At 42.9% G+C, this 25598-nt stretch overlaps 2 protein-coding genes across 4 annotated transcripts; one reads left to right on the top strand and one right to left on the bottom strand.

Moving 5' to 3' along the window:
• Window positions 1-983: 983 nt before the first annotated feature.
• gtf3c6 (general transcription factor IIIC, polypeptide 6, alpha) lies at window positions 984-9118 on the bottom strand. Of its 3 annotated transcripts, none has more exons than XM_084933285.1 (7): window positions 8934-9118; window positions 2618-2651; window positions 2255-2335; window positions 2096-2159; window positions 1794-1838; window positions 1589-1696; window positions 984-1401 (listed from the first exon to the last, which is right to left on the bottom strand). In XM_084933285.1, the coding sequence occupies exons 2-7, from the start codon at window positions 2639-2641 to the stop codon at window positions 1271-1273; spliced, it is 453 nt and encodes a 150-aa protein (XP_084789411.1). In that variant the 5' UTR covers window positions 2642-2651; window positions 8934-9118; the 3' UTR covers window positions 984-1270. The 3 variants fall into 3 exon arrangements, with proteins under 3 accessions (XP_084789411.1, XP_084789410.1, XP_084789409.1); XM_084933284.1 differs by lacking the exon at window positions 8934-9118 and adding an exon at window positions 2727-6055 and having other exon boundaries at window positions 984-1398; XM_084933283.1 differs by lacking the exon at window positions 8934-9118 and adding an exon at window positions 2727-6046.
• Window positions 8154-25567, top strand: LOC146382551 (zinc finger homeobox protein 3-like). Its single transcript, XM_084933279.1, has 11 exons — window positions 8154-8591; window positions 11054-12761; window positions 12850-13388; window positions 13558-13771; window positions 14424-14531; window positions 14651-14787; window positions 14961-15071; window positions 16619-16781; window positions 16895-21627; window positions 21716-22381; window positions 22478-25567. The coding sequence occupies exons 2-11, from the start codon at window positions 11090-11092 to the stop codon at window positions 22592-22594; spliced, it is 8460 nt and encodes a 2819-aa protein (XP_084789405.1). The 5' UTR covers window positions 8154-8591; window positions 11054-11089; the 3' UTR covers window positions 22595-25567.
• Window positions 25568-25598: the final 31 nt, after the last annotated feature.

Raw genomic sequence — 25598 nt, 5'->3', positions numbered from 1 at the left:
ATCACATTTTGCCTAAACATGTCGCTTATTATTTAAATAAATAAATACATTAATTTTATATTTTTGTATAGTATTAATGTTGTTACATTTTATTGATTCCCAAGGGGAATTTCATCTGTCATAGACAGAGGCTACAAAAATGAAGAGAAGCTTGGCTATTACATATTCAGACGCATAAAAGAAGCAGTCACATAAACAAGCACAAGTAAATAGAAGTCTTTTTTTTGGGCTTTTTTATTTGTTTAAAAAAATAAACAATTTTCTACAATTATACAATCCACAATTATAAACTTGCAAATTGTAGCCAAAAAGAAATGAAAAAGAACAAAATGCAATAAGGCCTGCAATTACAAAAAAAAAAAAAAAGTCAACCCAGTGAGAGCAACTATTTAATCACAAATATGAAACCACTCATTTTTACCACTATATATTGTCATCAGAGTATCCAACTATCCATTTTTTCTCCACTTTTTGAAAACAGGGTTATGGGATGCTTGAGCATATCCCAGTTTATAATGGAGGCCAGAGACTCCGTGGAGAGTTCACGAGTGCATCACAAAGCCAACAGACAACCATTCAAACTTGCATTCAAACCTACAGCCAATTAGGATCACCTAACATACACTTTGGATGGTGGGAGAAAACCGGAGTACCTGGTTAGAACCCACACAGGCAGAAAGATTCAAACATAGGACCTTCTTGCTGTGAAGCAACAGTGCTCTTCCAACCGTTAGTGCCATCCAAATAGTAGATTTGATCAGAAATATGAAAGCCATTATATTTTAAGTCATATACCCCTCTGAATTCTTTATATGTTTATGTAGCTCATTGGAGAAATAGCCATTTATACTGCCTTTTTTGTCTTCCTTTGCTCAGGAATTTTCATTATTGTAAATTCTAAGCTGAGTGGGTCTGACCCAGTATCTATATATATGTGTCCATCCTATAAAGATGTGTTGAGAATTAATATACATGACAACCTATGACAAATTCTGTTTTTTATTCAGGCGTGATTTAACTACATTCATGTTTTGCATAAAATATTTAACAACTTATGCATGACATTTGCCGACATAGAGGCTCAGTATAAAAGAGGCAACAATTACACATTGTGTAAAAATAACAGTAATTCAAACATGCCTCCTGGTTAGCTCTGAAGTGTAATCTAACTGGCATGAGTTTGTTTTTCTTACAGAGTCTCTCAGAGCCATAAAAATTAAAGTGTTTTATGTAACAATGGGAGCTTATGACACAGCAAAGTCTCTATATCTCAGCCAACTGCTGAGTTATCCAAATCTGCATTGTCCCCATCTTCTTCTGTCTTGTCGCGCAGGTTAACATTTTCTCCTTGACTGGATTCACAGGTTGTGTTCATCTTTTCCCCGCCATCACAGCTTCCTGCTGGGAAAACACAGACAGCCATATTTGGGTTTTTAGCATTTTATTTTCCAAAGTTGATTCTTTATCAAACTGCAGATAAAACTGCAGGTTGTGCTGATTAACTCCTAAAAGTATACAGAGTTCTATCAACAATGTTAGACGTGATCATCTATGTTGCACTGCACTGAATTTGGGCAATCAGGCTGACCTGTGCTTGCTTCACCCTCTTTCTTCTCTGTGAGAAAGATTCGTTGCATTTTCAGTTTCTTCGCTGTGTGGCATAAGTACTTCAGATCTAGACCACTAACTCCTTTTCCTGCAGACAAAAACAAACAAATAAAAAACAAAAACAAAAAACCCCCCAACTTAAGTACTTAAGTAAAACCACTGAAAAAGTTGTAGTAAATTGGTACCTTTTCCTGGTGTCTCCTCAAACAGCACACAAGTTCCCAAAGCATCTTTAAAGAGGCAAAGATAACAAAGATTAAAAAAACAACAAAAAACTTCACAGACTATCAGCCAGCGGCACCCACATGCTCATCTATTAATGGCTTATATTTCCAGACCAAACAATCTGTAATAGTTAATCAGATATCAGGTTAGAATGACTCTTTGGAACTAAGAAAGGACATCAATACGAATAAGTATCCTCATAGGATGCAAACACAGCAGGTACAAGCAGTTTGAATCTTTTTCATTTTGCAAGATTTCTCACCTTCATATTCTCCTGCAAACACATACGGTCCAACTTGCATCATGGGTCTGTCACTGTCAATGTCCTTACACACAAAAGAGAAAAGTAGATTTATGAAGCTACACTGGAAGCAATTAGGCTTCTCTTTTCTCAGTACAACAGAATATGCTTCAAACTCACCAGTATCTTGCATGTGCCCCCACTCTTGGTCAGAAAGTCATTGTTGATTATACCAGAGAGCTCCACCACAACAATCTGCTCCTAAACAGAGCAAAATTATTGATGCTTTAGAAAACATAAAAGTGCATTAGAAAGACAGACTCCCCAAAGAGTTATTTTTCTTTACGTGTTCGTGTTAATTATCAAATACAAAAATACTCAAAAGCCAAATTATCTGGTGTGATGATTGTCCCTTAAACCAGCACTTGGGAAATGTTACGCTATCAAACTGCTCTGTATCCTCATGTGCAGTTGAGCTAATGCGGTAGCTTCAGGGGGGCTACATCGAATGGGAACTACTAGTAAATTGGTGGCATTTCATACCTCCTCTTCCCATTCGTCTTCCATGCTCAAATTCCTGTAATGAAAAAAATATTGTAGGTTATAATTTATATTTAATTAACAAAATATATCGAGCTAAACCGCTACTCACTGGCTTAGTAATGTTTTGACAATTTCCGCGAATGTACGGTGGCCGAGAAGAGCCTTTCCAGTGTGTTTTGCCGGGTAGCGCTCAGTTACAAGTCCGTCCATCGAGGGGCGGTGTTGCTCAGTTTTGCAGATACATTTTAGAGCGGAGCTATTTAATGAGAACTGGAAATTTAATGATCAGGACTTAAATCTGTCTGTTTGTCTGTGTCTTCTGCCGACAGCTGAGAACTCTGAATCTAAATATTGGCTACCTGTAGGCATACTCATGACCTCCATCTGCCATTAGTGTTATTAATGCCCTCCTGTTTTGAGGCCATGGTCGACATGGTGATGAGATGAGATCAGGTGAGGTGAGATGGAATAAGATGATACATTTTATTGATCCCCAAGGGGAAATCCATCTGTCAAAGACAGGGGCATAAAAAAATGAAAAGAAGCTCAGATCTCACACATATTCAAAAGCATAAAAGAAACAGTCACACAAACAAACACAGTTAAATTAAGAATAAAAGTGGAGCGATATTAAGAACTAAATGAAACACTGTAGGTTTGTGACATCAACAAATGCTGCAACCCCTCAGGAAAAACATGAGCATCTCAGTGTTTTTAGGTTACTGTGCAGAAGTGAATGGAGGCATACTAATACAAACGCTTCAGAAGCAAACATCGAGCTGAAAGTGTGCTGTCCAAAATCATTTATATGATTAAAGTAAGAAATATAAAAATGCTCAGAAACTGCACCTAATGGCCATATTAATTTGCGGACTGTGCTCAGCTGGAAAAGGACAAATGCTCACCAGTGGAACCACGAAGCCTAAAAGCTGAAATGTTGTTGTTGTTTTTTTAACACATCTGCCATTCAGTTGACTCTGACTTCTTTTGTATATTTTTGTCCTTAAAATGCTCACCTGGATTTAATTTTGTTGTAACATAATCATAATGAATATTATATGTATTTGATAACTACAATACATTTGACATGTCTGAAATATATAACAATATTTAATAGCCAAAAAGGGGGAAAAAATGATACTCATTGATCTCTATGGGAAAATCTCTTTTTCCTGGCTACCCTCTGCTCTGGGGTCAGAGATCAGGGTCAGCTGAGGGTCAGCATTATCGATGCTGGTTGGGTTTCATCATTCCACTTAGGGTGTCTAAAGAGGACTTCTTTTTTCTGACAGAGTCCTCCATTTTAACTCCTTGTGCCTATATACTATCAAAACAGCTGCAGAAAATAGAAAAATGTGAAATAAATTTGTGCAAATCTACTCAATTAACTATAAGTGACTAATAGCTCCTTACACATTAGCAATATTAGGTAATTATTTGGGTAAATACATTTTTGAATTTTGTTTTTCACAAATCCTCTTCCACTGAAAGCCAGGTTAACATCGACTAAGAGAAGTGTAGTAATTGTTAACTTGTTTTAAGTCGGCACATCGGCTGGTGTTGGGGCATTAATAGTAGATTTAGGGAATCTTAGGAAGTCTGGGGATTAGATATCCTACTATATTTAATCGCACAGGAACTTCACCCCTGCAAAATCCTTATTTTTAATTTTTGTTTGCATTTATCATCTATACTGATTTACTCTGGAAGAAAATGAGTAAGTTTGTTCAGGTCTGTTGTAGTAATACAAAACTAACAATTCATTGTGAGGCCTATTTTATTACTGTAACATTTTGTAGCAGAAACCTAAATTTTTGTTTTTTGTAAGTTGCTGAGAAATACAATTTTTCTCAACAATATCCATCCAAGTTTCATGAATCTGATCAAGTAACTGTTTTTAGTGAAGTTGTTCACGCACCAAGAGTGTTTTCCGTCTATAAATACCTGTGCAACTGGAAAGGAGACTGAAGCTGGCTGAACCTCACCCTTAGAGAGAAAAAAACAACATTTTGAATCAAAATCAGGCAAAGCAAATTAAAGCGGGGTGGGGGGTGCAAATCTCCCATGTGCCTTCTCCCTCCCCGTTTCTGGCCTATCATCTATCTCTGGACCATGGTAGGGGTTGTCATGTCGACCAGCCTACTAGTTACTATGACAACGGCTCAAGGGGAAGCTCTTGCTAGGGAGGTTATTGCCTCCTTGGGGATGTAAGAAGGACAGGGGGAATGTGAGCGCAGACAAAGAGACACCAAAAAAGGCAGGAGTGAAAGGTGAGGTCAAGCCAGAGTGTGTTGACTGGAAGTGTGTCTGCATATGAGGCAGTTTACATTTATAATCCCACAGTACGGGACAGAGTGCGTGAAGGACTAAATCAGTGTTGTCCCACTGAGCCTTTGGATGTAGTACAAAGTTTCCTCTCTCTTGGAAGAGGCCCGAGCCTGTCCATACATGATGCATTATACTTCCTTCTCAGTGCCATACCCTGGGGCAGAAAGGGGCGGAGGTAAGTGAGGGAGTGACATTAAGGACCCTCCAAGGTGTCAGATGGGTCCCCAGCTTCCCCCCATATTTTGTCATATAAATGTCATAAAGACAAGTTTGGAGTTGTGGAGCTTTTGCTGTTCCTTCTGCCTGGGGGGTATCACAATGGTTAATTGCCCTATTAGTACTGACAGGGTAAATTGGTGGAAGGGCTAACTATATATTACAGAGAAAACAACAAACCCCTGGCATACACCTGAGGGCATGGAAAGCTTGGCACATTTAACATTACAACCTGTGCATACTTGAGTGTTTAGGCAAAAGATGGGATGAGTGTGAATTTTGAATGTACAATCACACCAGCTTTAATACTGGTAAAATATTACAACTCTACACTTATATCTATGGAAATGAACTCAGTGGCAGTCACAGAGAGCGGCGCTGCTTTCGTCTGTGCTGAATCGACGTACGTTCAAACCGATGAGGAAAAATATTCTATTTTTTTCTATTTAAAAAAACCTTTTAGATGAGGATCGCTGTTGAGGTGGATTGTGCCCAAAAGCATACAGACATGTTCTCCTCACACCGAGACAGACGTCAAATGTGTTCGCCCGCCTTTCTCTTTTAATGAAAAACACTTGCAAATTCAATGCAAATGAAAATCTATATTGATAAGCAATACCAGTAATAACAAAGATCATTTGAAGGCCTTGGAGTCATTACACAAGTCTAAGGTTTGGGTAATTTGACTAAATTCAAATGGGCTATGTATCTGAAAAAAGTCAGGGAAACATATTTCCCTTGTATGTTTTGTTCTTACAGGTTACTCTGTTACATTTATAAGAAACAAACATCTGACAAACTAAAATCAGTAAAAACATGAATGTGTATGAGCAAACAGAAACATTTCCAAACAGCATTTAGCCACATTGCAAAAGCTTCAATTAACATTTTATATTTGCTGTTATTTAAACCTTTTACACATATTCCTCTCTCTCTCTCTCACACACACACACACACACACACACACACACACACACACACACACACACACACACACACACGCGCGCGCACACAGAGCAGACAATGTCTGGCCTAACGTTATGAAATGATAAAATAGCATACTGTCACGAACAAATTGCAGAAAATCCATGCTGGCACTAAAACAACTGATCCATCCATGTTCTTCCGCTTATCCGATTTTGCTGGAGCTCATTCCAGCTGTGATAGGGTGAGAGGCGGACTTCACGTTGGACAGGTCGCCAGTCTATTCAGGGCCAACAGATAAAGACACAACAATTCACACCTGCGATCAATTTGGAATCACTAGTTAACCTAACACGCATGTTATTAACCACGGAGACACGAGGGGAACACGCAAACCACACATAAAAAGGCCCCAGCAGGTCGGTGGATTCAAACCCAGGACCTTCACGCTGTGAGGCCACGATGCACACCACACACAACAGATCAGTCACTGTTTTTTTTTAAAATTTCTATTATATATATATATGTATATATATATACATGTGTATATATATATATGTATATATATATATATATATATATATACACACATATATATATATATATTACTTTAGTCTTTCATAGTGGCCTCTGCCACACTATCACGTCTTTTTTCAGGTTTTCGAGATTTTCATAAACAATTACCAGATGTACCAAACGAAGGCCATTTTTTTTTTAGCAATGTCTTAAGTGACCAATCGAGGACAACCAAGAGAATCAAAAATAAAATGTCAGTGCACTTAAATCTAACACAGGTAGAAAAAATAATTATAAAAAATTAATATTCATGACTTTCCTATTCCGATATGACCTAATAGTGCGGTTGCTTCACGCAACAGTGAGCTGACAGAAACCTATATTCATTTAAGCTTCTGTGGAAATTCAATCAAATATGAGAATCTACAGACTGTTTTATATATGGACTTTTTTGCAGGAAGAGTAACGTTTGTGGGAAAAAAATATGTACAATTGTAAAATAAGGTCGAGATCAGCTCTGACAAACAAAGCTCAGAAAAGAAATAAAAGGGAAGAAAATAGATGCTATGGATCTTAAATGTAAATGCGGTGTTCACCTTTTAAAATATGGACGATCGACAGATTGCACATCCAGCGTGAAATTCACAATAGTATTATCATAACAATAGATTTCGGTGGCGAGGATGGACGACCGGAGAGGAAACAAAACCCTGCTTGGCTAAAGGTCTTCTGTGATTCTGTGACAGCAATGGATACAATAATTTAGCTTTAGCCTAAATATATATATTTTTGACTTTTTCCAGAGAATTTTTCTTTCCAGTAACATCAAGCCAGTGTGCCAAACTCGAGTCCACTGCTTCGACTAACCTGATCAATCCAAAAAAAGAAAAGGATGAAATACCTTATTTCTCAGCCTATATCCAACCATATAATAGTTGTTTTTTCTTTTTTGACCTAAGTATACATTTTAGATCTCTTCAAGGCCTTCAGTTTTTCACAGTTTTTAACTTTTACGAGCCAAATGATCGCAAACAGATTTAGTAAAATAGTGTAATTTAGGCGCATGGCATTATGCATTAAGCATTATGTGCTTTATCAGGCACAAAATGTCAACAAAATATCTCTAAAACAATCCTCGAGGGCCTTTTGGTGTGTTTGTACCAGTCTTCACAGTGAAGCACAGTGACAGCGTCGCGTTTTGCGGCAGGTTTTCCATTTTTGCACATTCGTAAAAAACGTCTGGATTAAATGTTTTTTGTTGATGTGGATTTTAGTTCGCCGTTTTTATACTTTACAGCATTCCGATGTGTGTTTTGGTAGAATTACATATTTAAAAAAATTCTGCAAAACTGTTTCCTTTCTAGATATTTTAAATGGGTGGATTTGTTTCTTAGAATCCATCTAAATGGATACGCCTATTGGAATTTCCAGCAGCGACACACTAGTATAGAATAAAATGTAATGTTTCGGCTGTAATCTCATACTTTTAAAAAATATTTTCCTCTCCTCGTCTTCTCCTTGCGTCCCCGGCAGCCTCTCCCCCCTCCCTCCGTCCTTCCTCCCTCTCGCTTCTCTCTCGCGGAATCCTATTGATCCAAACGGCTAATTAGCGGTGTCTGCGCAATTACGCACATGCGCACTGGGCGTAATCTCAGCCATTTTTTGAAGGAAACTAATTAGCAGGAATAAAGAGCCAAGTGTTTTTCCTCCCACAGTGATCAGAACTCATTCTACCTCTGGAGCTCGCACAAACCCCTCCGTCCCCCCATCTTCTGTTTACTACAGCCTATATGTAGCTTTAATTACACTGTTGTTTGGTAACAACTTGGACTCCGCTGCTCTCTCTCCCTCTCCCCATTTTTTTCTCCTCCTGGCTCCGTAAAAACGCAGAGGATCATTCATAAGGAATGAGTGGACTCTCTGCGCGATTGTTTTCTGGACTACTACACATTCAGCGTGCGGAGCTTTGTACCAGAGTCGCTGCAGAAATGTAAGTGTGTCATTTGTTTACGATGTTAAAGGGAGCTGGAGGGACGCGACTCGGCGGTGGGGAGGAGGGGATGTTTGGTCAGTGTAGCCTCTAATTCTCACAAATCGAGCTTTTGTGCGTTAGGTCACCTGTTACTGGTTACTGATCACTCTCGGTTTTTGATGAATCGGGCTAGGATACACTGTAAACAAAGGCTGAAGTAGTGTGGGAGCTGATGGTTGGTCAGTGGCTTGACAACACAGAGACGGGGAGTGAACTATTCAAGCCACTGCCCCTCCGGTATTCTCCCAACTGCCCGGCTACTGTGGTCCCAGATTAATGCTAAAATACCAGTGCTTTTACCTTGAGACTGCGAGGAGGTCGTTGGCTTATGGTCCACCGAGTCTTCACGTATAAAAATCAGTATTTGTCCATATCCAACTGTGTTTATCCAGGTCCCACACGAGCAGACAAAAGGCATTTTCCTAAAGTATTGCTTCACAACTCTTCTCTCTGCCTGTTTCTCTCTCCTTCTCACACCCCTGCTCTCTCTTCTCCCTTGTAACACACACAAGCACACACTCGTGCACACACCCACACCCACACACCAGTCTAGGGAATCCGGGAATACACTTTTTGTTGTATATTTGCACATGATTTTTATGTTGCAACTTCTGTTGTATCTAACAGATAATAACAAATGCGCCACTGGTATCTCAATATTAAAAAACAACTACAGCAATAGGCCTGTGCATGTTGGATTTCAGGTGTTACATGTGTGCTTAATTGACATCACCACAATTAGCAGCACAAAAAGAGGTACAGGCATATTAACAGACAGAGATGCACACACATGTGCACAGACAGACAGACAGACAGACAGACACACTGTTAAATGATGGCTTCCCGCACTTGATCGATGAAGAGCCAGGAATGCTTGTATAAATAGTTACATTGCCCATAGACCCAGGTTATTGATTGCAGTGTAAATGAAAATCTTTATCAGATTAGAGACTGTTCTCAGCTGCTGGCAGGCCTGCCTGGTTCCTCAGCATTCTCTGGCAGGACAGTGGACAGCAGCAGTGGGCAAGGGTCTGTGGCCTGTGACATAAACACAGTACATTAAAGCACTATCAGGGTGCCGATATGAGCCATATATCTTAAAGCTGCAGAGAGGGGGAGGGGGTGGTTACAGGAATGAGAGAGAGAAAAGGGGTGTTTAAGGAGGAGGAAGAGGGGGTTGGTTGGTTGAAGGAGAAGGTGAAAGGGTAGATTAAGGTCTCTCCTTGATTAAAAAAGGTCAGTAATGAGATTGTGGGACACACGCAGGCTAACAGAGATGTATCTGTCTTAGATAGCATTCATCTGTCATTCAGAAACTGACGAGGGGAGAGAACCTATCCATTTTTAAGGAAGTATCTATAGTAATACGTTTTTATATAAAGTGAATTAGATTCACTGTGAAATTTTATTGCTCTTTTTTATTTTATTAATTTATCTTAAAGTATGATAGAACGTTATAGGCCAGTACTAGCTTTATTTCAAAGTAATAATTACAAAAGTAAAGTCTTAAATATGTAGATTTAATAAGCTGTAATAAACTGTTTGAAGTATTCATTTTTCAGACATGCCTCTGCTGTAGATTGCAAATGAATAATAAAGCTTCAGTTTAATAAAAGCAGGGATTTATTATTTATTACCCTCTAGTATTTATGTGCCTGGGTATTTCTGTAGCAACAGAGCTTACAGGGGGTGGAAGCAATATAACAGACCCAGACTGTGAATAAGTCAAAATAAAATCCACGGCAATGCAACACCACAAGTAAAAACTGCTTCGAAAGTGACCACAGATTAGAATTTTTTTTTCTTCACAAATTAGAATTAATACGCATCTAAAATCAGAAAAAAGAAAGAGATTCAAGTACATATTTAGCTGTGTTCACTTCTTGTTTTTGTGCTTAATGTGCAAAGTGTGTTCTCAGTGTAAAATTCGCTTGTGTGCTAGACGATGATCCCGTATCCTCATATTATTTGTGTCCTAGTGTGTGCAGCAGAAGATACAGAGACTGATACACAGGCTTTTAAATGTGTTCTTTTATCTGCTTTTATCTAAGTGTGGCAATTTAGACGAAGCCCTTTAGCTCAGAAGCATTCAGTTCTTTATTTAATCCTATCCCCTGAGGAATATTATAGACCTCCTGCGTAGCCTTTACCCGCATTCCTCTACCTAGTTTAGCGCTTGTGCTATTGATTTTCCCATTAAGAGCTAACGCTAACCCCTGGGTAACCAGCCTCTGGATTGCGCACTGTGAAGGCTCTATCGAACAGATGCTATCCAGGGACCCTAATCAATGCGTCCACTGTTATGCAATAATATTTACATGACATATGTTGTTCATTTTCTCCTCTCTTTTTTTATTTCACTCTTCTGTCTCTGCCTGTCCCGCTCTCTTCTTCTCTTCATCTGTAACTGAAACACACAGGTGGGGTAATGATGTGTGGCAGCTGTAGCCTCTGGTATGGACAGCGGTGAGGGAGGAGGAGGGGATGGAGGGGGAGGAGAGGAGAGAGATGCTGACCTCAGTCCCCAGGCTTTATCTCTTCCTCTCCTGACCCTGGCAGTCATTCCTGAGCAGGGGTCATCCTCTCATACCTCAGCCATGGCCCCTACCAAAGAGCCCCTGACCCTGCCTCAGCAGGAGGAGGAGGGCACAGAGCGGTCCCAGGCTAGAGAAGAGACCCAGGGAGGAGAGCAGAAAGAAGGAGGGCGACATTCACGGGAAAATGGAGTGCGTCAAAGGCAGGGGATGAAGGAAGACTTCGGGGAGGGATATTTGTCAGGGCAAAACAAGGAAGAAGGGGAGGTGCTTGTAGGTATAGGAGAGGCATCAGTTACAGGGGGCCTCCCAGCAGCCCTCAACAGAAGAGGCAGAAAGGAGGAGAAGGAAGAGGAGGAGGCCATCTCAAACCAAAGCCAAACCAAATCCAAATGTTCTTTATTACCTCAACAGAGCCAGCACAGCTCTTCTTCCAGCACTGCAAAGGCCAGTGGCACACTCGACAGCAAAATAGCCGCCTCTCCAAAGCCCTCTCCCACTCCTTCCCCCTCTCCAAAGCCCTCCCCCTTTTTTCCCATTTCTCCAAAGCACTTCAGTTGTCCGTCCTCCTCTTCTGCCGTGCTGAGCGAGATAGAGGTAAAAGACATTAAGGGAAATCAGGGCTGGATTTCTGGGTTTCCTCAGAGCTTTAGATCCCAGCAGTCTTCTCTGGCTTTTCCACTGGCAGGTACGGAGCCTGCCAGTACACCTGCTGAGGATGATGGTCTGGCAGGGGTTCCTCATTCTTCCATTTCCAATGGAGATGGTGCCAAAGCTCCAGAACCAAATGACAGCCAGCTAGACACCGAGGTGGATGATGAGAGAGACAAAGAACGAGAACAGAAAGAAGCTGTCCTTAAAAACCACAACCAAGACCTCTCTCCTACTTCACTGACTGGTCACATGACTATAATGCACTCACGTAATTCCTGCAAAACCCTGAAATGCCCCAAATGTAACTGGCACTACAAGTCTCAGCATACGCTGCAAGTCCACATGAAGGAAAAACATCCAGAGACGGGAGGCCAGTGTGTGTGTGGCACATCTGAGGGAAAGTGTGTGTGTGGTGGTTCAACACGAGGTGTGTGTGTATACTGCAGGTCGGGGAAACCCCATCCGCGTTTAGCCCGGGGTGAAACCTACGCCTGCGGCTACAAACCCTACCGCTGTGAGGTGTGTGACTATGCTACCTCATCGAAAGGCAACCTCAGCATACACATGCAGTCAGACAAACACCTTAATAATGTTCAAAATGGGGGAAACTTGAACGGCCACATGCACACTTCTCATATTACTAACAGCAGCAGCTCCTCCAATGGTCATGAAGTGGATGAGCAGCCATACAGCAAGCTGACACTCTCTATCCCCACACCTACTGCCCAGCCTGCCAAGCTCACTCCACCTGCACACTCCCACTCTCATGGTAAGCGGTGGCGATGCGACGTGTGCGACTATGAGACCAGCATTGCCCGCAACCTGCGCATACACACCACCAGCGAGAAACACACACATAACATGCTACGGCTCCAGAGAGGTTACTATCTGTCTCACTGCAGGAGCCTTGCCCCACAGCTTAAACACCTGCAAAACACAGGTGAGTGATGTGTCACAACTGTCACTGTTATCCAGCATTGAAGTTTCAAAATGTGTAAATTGTAATTTGTGCTTTCTCTCTGCCGCAGGTGCCGAGCTTTCACTGAACATGCGGCTGACCAGTCAACAAGTCGCAGAACAGCCAGTTACCCTTGGGTCTACACTGACTCCATCTCCCTCCCCTTCCCCGTCTCCCCCTCCAGCTCCATCTCTGTCCCCCACTGGACCCCTTTCCCAGGGTGTCTTCCAATGCCTTGTCTGCTCCTGCTTTTCGTCCGACAGCTTAGAGTCTGTGGAGCAGCACCTGAATGCTCCCCGTTCCTTGCCCCAGTCTGAGTGGTGCTCCCTAGTTGCCGGTGGTTGCCACTGCAGGCTGTGTGGTTACACCACCCCTCTGAGGGCCAACTTCTCCTTACACTGTCAGACCGACAGACACCGCACCCGCTACCAGCTTGCTGCTCATCTCCAGGAGGGGGGAGACAGGGGTCAGGAGGGGGCTGCCCTCATTGCTAAGGGCAACCCCATCCAGCTGAGGTGCAACCTGTGTGACTACGTGACCAGCAGCTTGGAGAAGCTCAGAGGGCATTCCCTCAGTTCACACCACGAGGCGAGCGTCCGGGTTTACAGAGTAAGTACACAAAACCACACCTTGTCATACTCCAAAACAAAAACCCTTGTGTCTTAGGAATGTCAAGCTACACTTTAAGTATAAAGTGTAATGTTATTAAAAAAGATTGAGGAACCTTTGCGAGCTCATAATATTGTTTTGCTTTGTCTCCTTTTCACTATGTTATTAGTTCCTGCAGCAGTATGATGGTGAAGTCGATGGAGGTTCGTGGCTGTTCCATTGTCTTCTATGCAACCACTCCTCCTCTTCTAAACTCCAAGTACTGAAACACAGTCAAACCCCAACCCATCAACAGCGGGAAGGGCTACTACAGCTGCAGCCAATGGGTGGAGAGGAGCTGGCAGCCATTTTTACCATTAGGAAGAGCCCTGATGGTGTCACGGGTGAGAATATGAACTGTGTGTGGGTGTATTCTAATTCATGTTTCATGTGGTTGCTGACAACGGAGAGCGGACTCGGGATTAAGATGAAAAGAGCGAGAAAATGAGTAATGGCTTTTGCTGAGATATTGATCAAGCAAAGTGATTAGTCGATACACATCCTTGTTATATCCCCAATCACCCCTGACAACAGCTAACTAGCACCTGCTAATCAATGGACCAATACAAATCCCCAGGACGAGAACTGTGGGAGGCAGAGGCTAGCTCCTACTCTGCAGCCACATGCAAGATAAAACAATAATATGCTGTCTGGAGTGTGCACCTAAAATGACTAGTCCAACACTTTATTTGTAAATTTAATCTATCCGATGATTTGCCTCTGTGTAGATTAAGACTTATTGAGATGAACCGATGTGTTGTAAGTCCATATTACCCTTACTCCACCTCTGAGGAGAATCTAATGTAGAATCAATACTTGATCAATAGTGTATGGAGGCAAGCAAAAAGAATGAAGTGTGCCCCACTGAAATTGCTCTTTTTGAATGATGTTACCTAGCGAATAATATAAACTACAATTAGCTTGATAGTTTGCAGGAACATAAAGTATGAAGCACTGTGTTTGTAGGACATAATTACTTGTCTTGTTGTCTCCCAGGAGAGCTCAGTGAAGATATGGAAACTTCCAGCGAGTCCTGCTCTGGTCCTTTGGACACAACCAAAGACACATGTAACTTGGGGGCAAAGAAGATTTCTGCAGAGACGGGTATTGCTGCTCATATCAGTTCTACAGCATACTAATTGTTAAACATGATGCTAGTATGACAATGTATTTTGTTGTAATTATAAATCTGGGTATATCTTCATATTCATTTTGACTTTTAGAAAAAAATAAAGTGGAGGAAGGAGAAAAGAAGGAGTCAGTGCCCTCAGTCAAGCGTCCGTCATCTGGATGCGCGGAAATGGAAAACACCATCTTAACCAAACGCCCTAGAACACACCAGCAAAATGAGAACCAGCAGGTGAGCAGTTGACACACTTTTAAATTATTCAAATATGAATAAGTGAATACAGAATGTACCGCTGGACATAACAAATTAGAAGCTCGCGCATTTCCTTGCGTGATCTGTGCCACCTTCAGATTCACACTTCTCTCCCTTCTATATTTTTCTGCCTTCCCTTTCCTCTCTTTCAGACTGTCCAGTGCCCTTTGTGCCAGGTTAAACTCCCATACACCCAACTTCGACAGCACCTCACACATGTGCACAGTGTGGCGCAGGACTGTGTAGACAAGCTCATCAGCACAGTAAGTGCATGCAACTGTGTATTTGCTGTATTTGCGTTTGTCGGGAAGCAAAAGAAAATGTGAGGGCAAGCGATGGGGGATGGGGCAGAGTGAAATGTAGGGAGACAATTCCATTAAGAAGGCACCAGAGAGAAAGGCAACGCTTTTTTTTAATGCATGTTTAAGTAGCTCCCCGCTATCATCTTTGATGCAGCCGTGCATTCTGTGTGTATGTGTATGCGCGTCTCTTAGAGTGGAAGAGAGAGGGTTTGACTGAGTGAGTGAGGGAAAAGCCAGTCTTTCTATAATGCATGTTTAAGTAGCCTTCTATTACCAGAAGTGCAGTCAAGCTAAAAAGGGGCCCCCATGCTTTTTACTGTGTCTCTCCAACTAACAATGACCGGTCATCTATCCACATCACCATCCGCCATCTCCTTGGCCTGTATGCTAAGTGGCCTTTGTCTCTTGCTCTCTTCCCTCCACTTCACTGACTGCTTTTCACCCTTTTTCCCCTCTGCTGCCCTCCCTCCCTCCCTCCCCCCTCCAGCTACTCCTATCATTCCTATTCTGCAATTTCTGGCGTTGCCCCTCCCTTTCTGTCTCTCCCAAGCTCTCTCTCAATTTCTTATGCGTTACCCCTCCCTCACTCACTGTCTTTCTCCAAAGCAGTTTTTTTTTGTTCATTGCCCCATACTTCCTCCCTCCCTCTCCCTGCTCGCTCTTTTTCATATCCTACACCCCTTAGTCTCCCCCTAGTCCTCCCTCCTTCCTTCCCCTCCTACCCCTCCCTCACTCTCTCTGATAGTAATTGAGGTTCATTAATTCAGACTGAGGTGATGATGGCCATTATGTACCTTGCTTTCCAATTACGCTCTCTAGATTAAGCCTGACCTTCAGTTTTCTCTGCAGTGTGTGTGTGTGGGTGTGTGTGTGTGTGCGCGCGTGCGTGTGTGTGTGTGCAGTTGTTCTTCCCTTTTGCTCTTATGAAGCTGTTATGCAGAGAAAACTCTTGTCATGTAAATCTCATCTTTAGCTGTCTGTCCTTTCCTTTGGGTGGCTAGCTGTGCGGGTAGATATAGTATTTGCTCTTATTGCTTGAAGCTGTGGGGACGGAGGTTTTCTATATGAAGAATGATTTTAAATAAATTCATTATTCAGCTCAGTAAAGTTTTATTAAACCCTTGGGGCATGTTGGAGGGCGTCGCATGAACTGAAGGGCAGACCCACATATCTCAGCCATGTATACTTATTAAGAAATTGATGTGCCTTGCTGCTTAGACTGCTGTGCAGGCAGGTGCAAGATGTAACGATACACTTTAATGTTTTATGATATCAGTAAGGGGAGTGCAGGCACTCTGTGTTTATACATCTTGAGATTTGCTTGCTATTATCCTCTACAATTAAGCATGTTTTATTCATAATGTAGGATTAGGAAAACACTGGGAATACCCCAGCTTTCTTTTATTCCGAATTGGTGAAACAAACCTTAGTGAGAATAAATTTAACAAAGGGAAAAAAAAAAAAAGCAAGACCAAAACTGACAGCCCATTACATTTTCTTTCTTCCAGGTCGCAACACCCATGGAACAACCGCAGCCTCAGCTGGAGACAGAACTACAGGCAGATTCTCTCACAGATGATATTCAGAAAAATAAAACCACCAAGAATAGCAATGCAAATAGCTCCCATGCTGCAGATTCCTGCGCTTCAACCAATTCTCAGAAAAACAAAGGTTGGTGTAAAGTGCCAAACTGATACCAGTTTACTAATTAAAGAAGCAACAATAGCACACCATGCTACTTTTATTTGCCCTGCTCACAGCCATTATATCTGTACATTTTATAGGCATTTCAGTGGAGAGCACTGAGGGAGATGTAGCCGCACCCAAAGATGTCACAGCTCTTCTCACCCCACCCCTAGAAGACAACACCACTCACCCTTCCAATGGCAGATTGGCTCCCCAATCCCCGACTCAGATCCCCCCCTCCTCGCCTCCCACCTCACCACCCGGTGACCCCCCTCCCCTTTCTGATCGTCATGGTTACCGGTTCCGTTGCAGCAGGTGCAGCTTGGCGTTCCCCACTCAGGAGAAGCTCCAGCTGCATTGGCAGTACCATGCCATGAGGGCGGCAACAGAGTGCCCCCTCTGTTCTAGACAATGCCGCAGTCAGGAGGCCTTGCAGAGACACATGCAGAACACACACTCACAGCTGGACAGCACACAGGGACAGAATACGGTATGGCCACCTCACACTGTGCAATACACGGAGAATAACAAGAATTCAGCTCAACAAGATTTTAGTTTATCACCCCAAGTGGGTCAAGAAGCAGGAGAGGGAGAGGATGAAGACATAGATGAAGGAGCAATAAGCATGGAGGGAAAAGATGAACAAAAAGATGTTAAAAATAAGGAGAAAGGCATGGTTTCTGAAGTGGATGGAGGTGAGGAGGATTTAACTGAGCCAGAGAAAGGGCCACATGAGGAGATCTTATCAGAACTTGGTTCCAGCTCTCTTGTCAAAAAGAGCTCTAACCCCACAATGGACCGTTATCTGGATCCATCCAGGCCCTATAAGTGCACCACATGTTCTGAATCTTTTACTCAGAAAACAATCCTTCTGGTCCATTATAACTCCGTGTCCCATCTCCACCGGGCCAGACGAGCCCTGCAGGAAACTGGCACTAGTGTTGCTGCTCCAGAGGCTCCCCGCGGCCCAGATCCTAGACCATACCGTTGCCGATTGTGTGGAGTAGGCTATAGCCAGAGTTCCACACTGGATATACACCTTCGATCAGTCCTTCATCAGACTAGAGCTCGTGCCGCTCAGAATCCCACATCACAGACGCCTGCATCTACTGTAGCTGTTCCACAGTCTGTCCCCACTACAGCTACTCAGGCCGCTACCACTAGAGAAGAAACACTGAAGAGTTTGCCTTTCACCAAGAGGCCAGATGGCATGAGCTCGTCAAATTCTTCATTAGCTGGTTCTGGCTTAGTAGCTGACGCACAGCCGATCCTGTCCAACCCAACAGAGAGCCCGCAGGCTAAAAAGCGAGTGTCAGATCTTCTAGCTTCAAGAAACCAGCTAATGCTAATACAACAGCAGCAGATAGCCCAGGCACAGGTCCAAGCTCAGTTACAGCAGCACACAGCTTTGCTCCAGTCTCAAGTTATGCAGCACCTTCCCTTAGGGCCAGAGAATCTCCTTAAACAACACTTCTCCCTGACCCCAGACAATTTGCTTTCTCTTCAGCAGCAACTTCTTCTGCCCTTTTACATGTCTGGAGAAATGAAGCTCAACCCAGAGTTCATTGTTAGTAGCCCAGAATGTAGCCACTTGATATCTGCCAGCTCTATCCTGAAAGAGCAGGTTAAGACAGAGGCTAAAAGGGAGACTCAAACAGATGAGAAACAAACCCAGAAACAAAGTTCAAGTTCAGTTAATACCCAACCAAAGGATCTTTCACAGTGTAAAGCAAAGGTTGATGCAGTCTGCAGTGACCCCCCTACTAACCAGACAGAAAAAGAAAACAGCAATTCTAGTTTTGAGGAAGAAAAACGAGAAATGCATGCTCCTGTTGTTAAAAATGAGAGTCGGGAGGAGGAAGCCGTTTCCTCCTCATTTCATCTTCTTGGATTGCAGTGTCCTCCTCCCAGAGTGCCCTATGCTGCTGTGAATGGGGAGCCTCTCAGAGCCCTTCTGCAGAGTTATGGCTATGAGTTAGCACTGCAGTATATACAGAGTAGACACAAGCACCAGCAGCAGACAGCCACTCAAAAAATACCAGATAAGCAAGAGTTTTCTGATATAAACAAGATCGAAGTATGCTCAGAAGAGGAAAGAGATCTATTTTGTAAACTACAGGCTGGAAAGATTGAGCGCTGTGATAAAGGACTGGAAGGCAATGGGAACATAGAAAGGTTGACAGAAGAGAAAAGTGAGAACAGAGGCAAAGAATCGACTAATAAAGAGAAGAAATGCTGTGAAAGAGGGAAGAAGTGTAGAGACTGTGGCAAGTTCTTTTCAAATGCATTGATTTTAAAAAGCCACCAGGAGTATATTCACAGAATGCTGTTCCCCACTGCTGTCCTGGAGAGGTTTTCCAGAGAATACAGGCTTCAGTATGACCAGATGTACCCACTTACACAACCTAAATCTGAAGAGGATTCAGCTGTTTGTGCCCAAGTTCCACCTCCAGCTCCTGCTTCAGTTGCATGCTCAGAATCAGAACAAGCACCAGAACCAATGAAGGCTCAAGTTAAAACCCTTGAATCTTCACCAGGTTCAGAACCCATGAATAAAGCAGATTCTACAGCTTCAGACCTAACAGTAACTGCCCCTTCAGCTTCTCCTGCTTCTCCTGGTCAACCTCTAGATTTTTCACAGCATGAGACACCCATCCAGATCTCAACCACACCTGCTGCCCCTATTTCCCAGAACACTCCCCCTTTACCTCTTCCCTTACCCAAAATACCTATGCTCCCTCTTTCCTTGCCTCAACTTTCTATACCACCACTACCCCTACCAAAGCTTCCTCTACCACCAATTCCTTTTCCCATGGAGCTACCGCTCCTCCCTCCTGTTGTGATGCAGTCTGTGGCTCTTCAGCCCCAGCCTTGGTTAGACTCGAGTGTAAACCCTGAGCTGGCAAAACTCTACCAGTCTCAGCTTAACCCTGCACTGCTGGGGCAACAACCACAGCTTAGCCCAGCTTTGTTAGCTCAGCAGTCACAGTTGAGCCCAGCTTTGTTAGGTCAGCCTCCACAGCTCAATCCTGCATTGCTTGGCCAACCATCCCAACCCAGCCCTACCCAAGCAGGACAGCAAAGTCAAGTCAGCCCAACAATACCTGAACAGCAGCAGGGGAAGAGAACCCGAACGCGCATCTCTGAAGAACAACTAGCTGTTCTAAAGAAACACTTCAATATTAACAGTCTCCCTAATGATGAAGAGATCAATAAGATGTCTGCTTCGTCCGGTCTGCCTCACAAAGTCATCAAACACTGGTTCCGCAACACCTTATTTAAAGAGCGCCAGCGAGACAAGGATTCTCCTTATAATTTTAATAACCCCCCAACCACAGCCCTGGAGGACTCCAGAGAGGATATAGCACAAAACCAGTCTCTGGCGCTTTCCCCATGTTCACTGTCCCCTGGGTTCCCACACAACGCTTCCCCACAGCCTCAGACAACAGACCTGCATAGAGGAGAACACCATAGGGGCCGACGCTCTTCACGAACCCGCTTTACGGAGCAGCAGCTGGAAACCCTGCAGGGGGTGTTTGAGGCCACTCCCTACCCCAGAGAGGAAGAATATGACAGGTTGTCTGCTCTGTTATCTCTCCCTAACAGGGTCATCGTTGTGTGGTTCCAAAATGCCAGGCAGAGAGCCCGCAAAAATCAAGACCGAGGCACTGATGATGGATTAGAGGTGAAGCTTGACAACATACACAAGCAGCGAAATGGCTGCTATCAGAATGATGATAATAATCAGGATAATAGCTGTGAGGATGAAGGACAAGGTGACTCTCAGAATGAAAACTCCATGGATCTGACGTATGAGTATTACACCCAACCTGACTCACCTGCCCTTGATTCTTCTACTCACTGCACAGAAAGTGAGCATCCTGTAGCCAAAGGTGAACCGACACCTGCTCAAAAGAAGCAAGAAGATAAAATAAGTTCACCTCGAACTAACATAAACGCAGCTCCTGATAATACCGAAAAAAGAATTTCAGATGCAGAAATCCAGCTTAAAGAAACTATTCCAGCCATGAAAACAGGGTTTTCTCTACAACCTGAGACCAAATTGCCAACAGAAGGTACTCTAGAAAGATCCCAGCCTCTTGCTACTTCCTCTTTACAGAAAACAGTACACACTACATCTCATCCAGACCAGGTGAATACACACAACCCTCCTTCAGATCAAGCTGTTGAAAAGGCTCCTGAGACATCACCCAGCCTCCCTTCTGCTCTAGAGTCTGAAACAAGTCACACTGATACTGCAGCTTGCCCATCCACTGAAACCCATCAGCAAACCCAGCTCCAAACCCAGGCTCAATTCCAGTGCAATCTTTGTCCAGCATCCTTGCCATCATTCCAGCTGTGGCAGGAACATCAGACCAGACACCTCCTAGCAGCTCAATCCCAGGTGCAACTCCTCCACTCCAGCTTCACAGACCGAACCATGCCTTATATGATGCTTCACCCCAACCATCCCTTAATGGCGAGCCAAATGCTTTCCCAGATACACTCAAATCCCACACTTCCCATGATTTCGCACTTAAACAGCATACAAATGAAGAATACACTCTCTGATCACTCTAGTAACACACTTACAAATCCCCTGACAACCATAAAGCAGGGTACAGCGCATATATCAGAGACCGGTTTTGAGGGCCAAAGGGGCAGCAGAGAGGTCGAGGAGGAGCACAGAAGAGATAAACGTCAGAGAACCACCATCACTCCAGAACAACTTGAAGTGTTGTATCAGCGCTACAGCTTGGATTCTAACCCCACCAGAGGAGTCCTTGAAAGCATTGCACGCGATGTTGGTCTCACGAGACGAGTGGTTCAGGTACTGAATAGATGAGAAGACAGAGATGATAATTTTGTGGTGTTGGTTCAGCTGAATTTTAAAGCATATGTCTTCCTTCCTTTCACAGGTTTGGTTTCAGAATACCAGAGCGAGAGAGAGAAAAGGGCAGTTCCGGTCAATGGGGCCAGGATCCAGTTTCAGCTTGGGTTTGAATCACTTGCGATGCCCATTCTGCAGGGCTCTCTTCAAGGTGAAAAGTGCTCTAGATGCACACATGAGGTCACGCCACTGGGCAGAGGCTGAAAGAGCAGGCTTCAACTTAACAATGAGCAATGGATCCAGTGGGCAGTCTGGGATGGCTATGTCTGTCATGGACAGACCAGGTCCATCGATATCCTCCAGCCCAATCCCAAACCAAGGCCATGTCATCAGCAACCGAGAGTCAAGTATGAAGTTACCCCTAACTACTTTTCCTTCAACTACTCATCTAAACAACCCCGAGGAGGATGATGACTATGAGGAAGATGATGAGGAATACCCGTGTGAGGAGGGTTCCAGTATGGCTGACCAAGGGTCTCTTAGTCCTGAAGGATCTGTGGGTCCAAGCTCAGACTGGGGTGAGACACAAACTTTGCAGCAGCACCACCATCAACAACAGCAGCGCCAAAGGACACAGATGAGCCACTTCCAGTTACTCCAGCTGAAAGACTTTTACAGAAGCCATCGCACACCCAACCGACAAGAGTGTGAGACACTGGGCCAGGAACTGGGTCTGCCTCACCGTGTGGTGCAGGTAATTGTTTTTAAGTATTTAAGATAAAAAAAAAAAAAAAGGAAAAATGATATTTGATGATTGTTGACATTTGTTTTGTTTAAATATTCTTTGAAGGTTTGGTTCCAAAATGCCAGAGCTAAGGAGAAGAGGGCCAGGAGCCTGAGCTCTGACTCTGCTGAGAGGGAGAATGCTGAGCTCTCGGCGGGAACAGGGGAGAGAGACAGAGCTTAGAGAGGCGGACTGCTTCCTTCAACTACGTTCGCACCAAAACCCCTCCTGCAGTTGCCATCTTACTCCAAAAAAACCACCATGTCCAGTTGCTGCCATCCCTCTAACACAAACGCCCCAAAGAAGCCGAGTTGCAGTGGCCCAAAGACAAACTCTCTCAGCCAAAAGTAGGAGAGAGCACAAACCACGTCCTGTCAACCACAGCTTTCCAGTCTTCATTTTTCCTTCAACTCTTGCCCAAGTCTGTTCTTTCTAAAAAGAGCTTCTCTCCTTATTCAGTCAGACACCTTACTACAACCAAACTCCACCTTGATAAAAACCAACCAGATGCCACAGAGGCCAAAGAGCATTCTCAAAGTATGTGACCTCACTGCCCAGCTAGACCTGCAGTCTACCTCTCAGTCTGCACGACAGACTCACAGTGGGCCCTCCACCAGACCAGTGCTAGATGACTAGCTGTGTAGCATGTAGTGCCAGTCTGTACGAGGCTGGAACAAAAAAATGTCAAAGAGATTTTAGTGTAAATAGAGAGCTCCAAAAAATAAACTTGAAGAAAAAACGGTTAGAAGTGGAAGAAGAAAAAGAAGAGGAAAAAAAAAACTGAATTGTATCCTTGAAATACACAGGGATATTAGCATAGAGCTTTTGTAAAGACTGACTCAGATTCCAAAGCTCATAACCAAAATTTTACATGTCTGTGGATTTCGTTTGAACACGTTTGTTTTCAATAACAAACTGCAGAGCTGACGTCTGTACGGTGAAAGGGTGAGATCTGCAGCTGGCATAGGTAAGCCGAGTACCAATAGACTGACCCGGTGCTAGAATGCAGCTTCACCCTCCAAAAGCCAATGATGAGTCTTCTGTTGTACATGTACTCCTTCTATGTTCCTTTAGTGGATAACAGCCCAAATAGCACAGAAAGTAAAGGCCAGTTTGTCCCAAAAGGGACAAACTATTTTTTTATAGCACTCAACCATTAAACTGTATATGAAAACTTTAACCAAACTCGAATTTACGTTGTGTGTGTTTAGTCATAGTTTCTTAATATAAATCTTATGGATTGAGATAAACTGTCTTGCTTCGATATAATAGTGTCATGATTATGAAAAGATTATGACAGCTTTGATATGTTCAGGCGAGGTGACTTACTGCCTTTCCGTTCTATTTGAATATACCAATGGCTTACCAATGTTATGTGATTAATGTAAAGCTTTCTATGCTCAGGTCAACAGCTCAACATGGCTCTGCTTCAAATGTGATCTTAATACTGGACTTTTCTGTTTTTAAAACAGAAGAGACACGGTTTAACCATGGACTAAGTATTAAAGGATATCTTTAAAAAAAAAAAAGAAAAAAAAACATCTCTGTATTTCAAAGATCTGAGCTTTTCACCTCTGAGTAATAGATTGTTACAAAAAAAAAAGAACCTTATTGAAACTAAAGTGTTTAATAGCGTGAGGGGTAAATGTACAGTATTTAGCTTTTGTATGGTTGACTCGAGACTTCATTGGATGTTTGAGACATGGCTCTCTTTTCCACTTACAGAAAGAGAGCTACTGCGCAAAGCTGAGAAAAAACTTCGGATGTTATTGATGTTATTTTTGTACACTTAATTTATTTTCCCTCCTTTTCTCCCTCCCCACCTACCCACTTTCCGCTTTTTCTCACTACCTTTCTTCCTCTGTTCATTTGCAACCAGTCCTTATTCTATCTGTAATAATGATAATATAACAATAATAGCTAAACAATAATTAATGCTTTAAGACAAAAATCCAAAGACGTGATAATACTTTAACCATATGACCTACAAAAAAATAAGCGCTACTGTTTACTTGACGATGTATTGCTGTTTTTAAAGAAGGAAGGAGTCCCTGTATCTAAGCTACTGTTTTCTGCCTCTCATAAGCACACTGGAGACTGTAACCAAAACCCCAAACTAGAGCCATGGCAGTCTGTAATATAGCGGTTGAAGAGTTTTACTTCTCTTGAGAAATGTTGCAGTTTATTTTTCTTTTATACCATAGTGTTGAACTTCAGCCCTTAAGGATGTCCAGTTTGCTGCTAATGTACTGTAGTTTCTAACGATACTGTAGAAAGATGCATGCTCTGATCGCTTTACCACTAGGCTTTAATGACTACAAACTGTAATGATACCTGTGATGCTGTTGATAAACTGCTCCTCTTTTATTCTGTTCAGAAACAAATGGATATGTGGGGCTCAATTCCATCAAGTTTTTTTTACAGTATCATCATAATTACCCTTTCTCAGAAAACAGAAATGGCTTTCGTAATATCAGAATTTTTTTTTTTTTATTTCTATTTTTTATGTTAAAGCTTCCAGTCTGAGAGAAACCCTCCGGGGGCATTTACTTCTCAATGCTTAAGGAGATACTGCAGTTCTTTGAAGGAGTTCAGCCCCAAACCCTCTACTGGTTGATGTCTTTCTGTGTTGCAATGTCTCTTGTCCGTTTGTCCAGCTTAAACAGCTTTGCTAAACTCAGACTGACATCACAGCCGACTTTCCAAAGGATGTGGACTGACTAACTCTGTCATGTTTCGTTCTTAACTAACCAATGTTTACGACAATACCAATGAGCTTTCTTCTGTACAGAAATGTGCATTCCAAATACCACAAAGGCAGTTTTTTTTTTTAAATATACTGATTATTTCAGATTTAATTTCTCTCGTATTCTCTTGATCTTAGTGACTGTAAGATGTACATATTGGAGTACTCTATGGTGAAGAGACTCTGTTATCCTTACTGTAGGTAAAACAGTTCTTTTCATTTTTTTTTCTGGATATGTTGTTGCCATAGTGATGACCAAAAAGATACCTGTGATGTGCACCTGTCCTTATGTCCTGCTCCAGTGGTTTAGTGTGTCTCTATACTCTCCCTACCCCAGTTGTGCTGGTGTGTGTTTCTCTTCCTTTCCCTCCCCGTACTCCACTGAGCTAAATAAAGTCTGCTTTGGTGCACGCTCTGGTCTCATCCCTTTGGTGTAGCCGA

The sequence above is a fragment of the Perissodus microlepis genome, chromosome 7 (assembly GCF_051167445.1).
Source record: "Perissodus microlepis isolate ML-2025 ecotype Zambia chromosome 7, ASM5116744v1, whole genome shotgun sequence".
Classification (NCBI taxonomy): Eukaryota; Metazoa; Chordata; class Actinopteri; order Cichliformes; family Cichlidae; genus Perissodus; species Perissodus microlepis.
This window is presented reverse-complemented; position numbering and strand designations above follow the sequence as displayed.

Excerpts from the sequence above, each read along its gene's own strand:
- LOC146382551 (XM_084933279.1), top strand. The coding sequence starts at position 11,090 with ATGGACAGCGGTGAGGGAGGAGGAGGGGATGGAGGGGGAGGAGAGGAG. Across the intron at positions 15,072-16,618 it reads TAGACAAGCTCATCAGCACA|GTCGCAACACCCATGGAACA; the intron begins GTAAGTGCATGC and ends TCTTTCTTCCAG. Across the intron at positions 16,782-16,894 it reads CAATTCTCAGAAAAACAAAG|GCATTTCAGTGGAGAGCACT; the intron begins GTTGGTGTAAAG and ends TACATTTTATAG.
- gtf3c6 (XM_084933283.1), bottom strand. The coding sequence starts at position 2,827 with ATGGACGGACTTGTAACTGAGCGCTACCCGGCAAAACACACTGGAAAG. Across the intron at positions 2,652-2,726 it reads GTCAAAACATTACTAAGCCA|GAATTTGAGCATGGAAGACG; the intron begins GTGAGTAGCGGT and ends TTTTCATTACAG. Across the intron at positions 2,160-2,254 it reads GGGGCACATGCAAGATACTG|GACATTGACAGTGACAGACC; the intron begins GTGAGTTTGAAG and ends TTTGTGTGTAAG.